The sequence below is a fragment of the Meleagris gallopavo genome, assembly GCF_000146605.3.
Source record: "Meleagris gallopavo isolate NT-WF06-2002-E0010 breed Aviagen turkey brand Nicholas breeding stock chromosome 3 unlocalized genomic scaffold, Turkey_5.1 Chr3_random_7180001955648, whole genome shotgun sequence".
NCBI lineage: Eukaryota > Metazoa > Chordata > Aves > Galliformes > Phasianidae > Meleagris > Meleagris gallopavo.
The window spans coordinates 1-1189 of NW_011094712.1; the positions used below are offsets into that span (position 1 = coordinate 1).

The 1189-nt window shown below is 59.2% G+C and overlaps 1 protein-coding gene across 1 annotated transcript; it reads left to right on the top strand.

Moving 5' to 3' along the window:
• The first annotated feature begins 18 nt into the window (after positions 1-18).
• On the top strand, positions 19-1062 carry LOC104915433 (feather keratin 1-like). Its single transcript, XM_019610765.1, has one exon. The coding sequence runs from the start codon at positions 635-637 to the stop codon at positions 935-937; it is 303 nt and encodes a 100-aa protein (XP_019466310.1). The 5' UTR covers positions 19-634; the 3' UTR covers positions 938-1062.
• Positions 1063-1189: the final 127 nt, after the last annotated feature.

Genomic DNA, 1189 nt, shown 5'->3' on the forward strand with positions numbered 1-1189 from the left:
TCTAACAACAAAGACACAAAGCAGAGTGCACAAATGCCAAGCAATGACCTCACTGTCAACACTGCTCCCATTCTGAGCTTTGGCCACTACTTCCGCGTGCCCTGACTGGAACATGCAAGAACACTCCTTTGGCCTCCAACATTCTCACTTGAAAGGTGCCGCTGATGTCAGAAGGACACGTCCTCAAGAGAAGGACGCAAAAAGGCAGAGCTGCTGGAAGAAGAACACACATCCTATGACTAGCAACACTATGTGATGCAAGAGCTGCATGCTGCACAGTGCTGCCATGCGCAGAGGCTCTTTCCAAGCCCTCAGGCACTCACACAGCAGCATAAAAGCCGGCCCTGTGCCTCGCTCCCTCACACCACTCTCCTGACTCCTTCTTCTCTGCAAACGTCCAGGTGAGCCTGCACCCCTCCACGGCCATCCTTCACCTGCCCCACCTGACCCAGCTCTCCACACTCCATCAACCCCCAGCATCAGTAGCCTTCCTGCTTCCCCACGGCCACACTGCCCACAGCTCCACATCACGCCAACCCGCTCCCTGGGAAACCCACACCACTGCTTCTCTCCCCACTCAGCACCCTCTGATCACACAACATCTTCTCTTCCAGAGACCCTCCACCCCACAGCCATGTCCTGCTACGACCTCTGCCGCCCCTGCAGTGGGGGACCCACCCCGCTGGCTAACAGCTGCAACGAGCCCTGTGTCAGGCAGTGCCAGGACTCCCAGGTCGTCATCCAGCCTCCCGCCGTGCTGGTCACCCTGCCGGGACCCATCCTCAGCTCCTTCCCCCAGAACACCGCCGTCGGATCCTCCTCATCCGCTGCCGTGGGCAGCGCCCTCAGCGCCCAGGGAGTGGCCATCTCCTCCGGCGGCTTCGGCTTCGGAGGCCTGGGCTGCTTCAACGGCGGCAGAGCCCGCTACCCCTGCTAAGGGCCTGCGCCCACACCCTCACACCAACCACCTGCACCCTGCAAGGCGCCTCACGCACTGACCTCACGTCTCTGTGTCACCTATGGCCCAAGGGATCACCAGCCATGGCTCCTCTTTTCATGGCATAGAACAAGCAAGCAGGGAACAGCCTCAGACCATGCTGCCTGGGAACATGAGCGTGGTAACTTTCTTCTTTCTTTGCAGCTGAAATTGTGCTCTTCCACTTGGCGATCACCAAGTGGATCCTTCCTT

Excerpts from the sequence above, each read along its gene's own strand:
- LOC104915433 (XM_019610765.1), top strand. The coding sequence starts at position 635 with ATGTCCTGCTACGACCTCTGCCGCCCCTGCAGTGGGGGACCCACCCCG.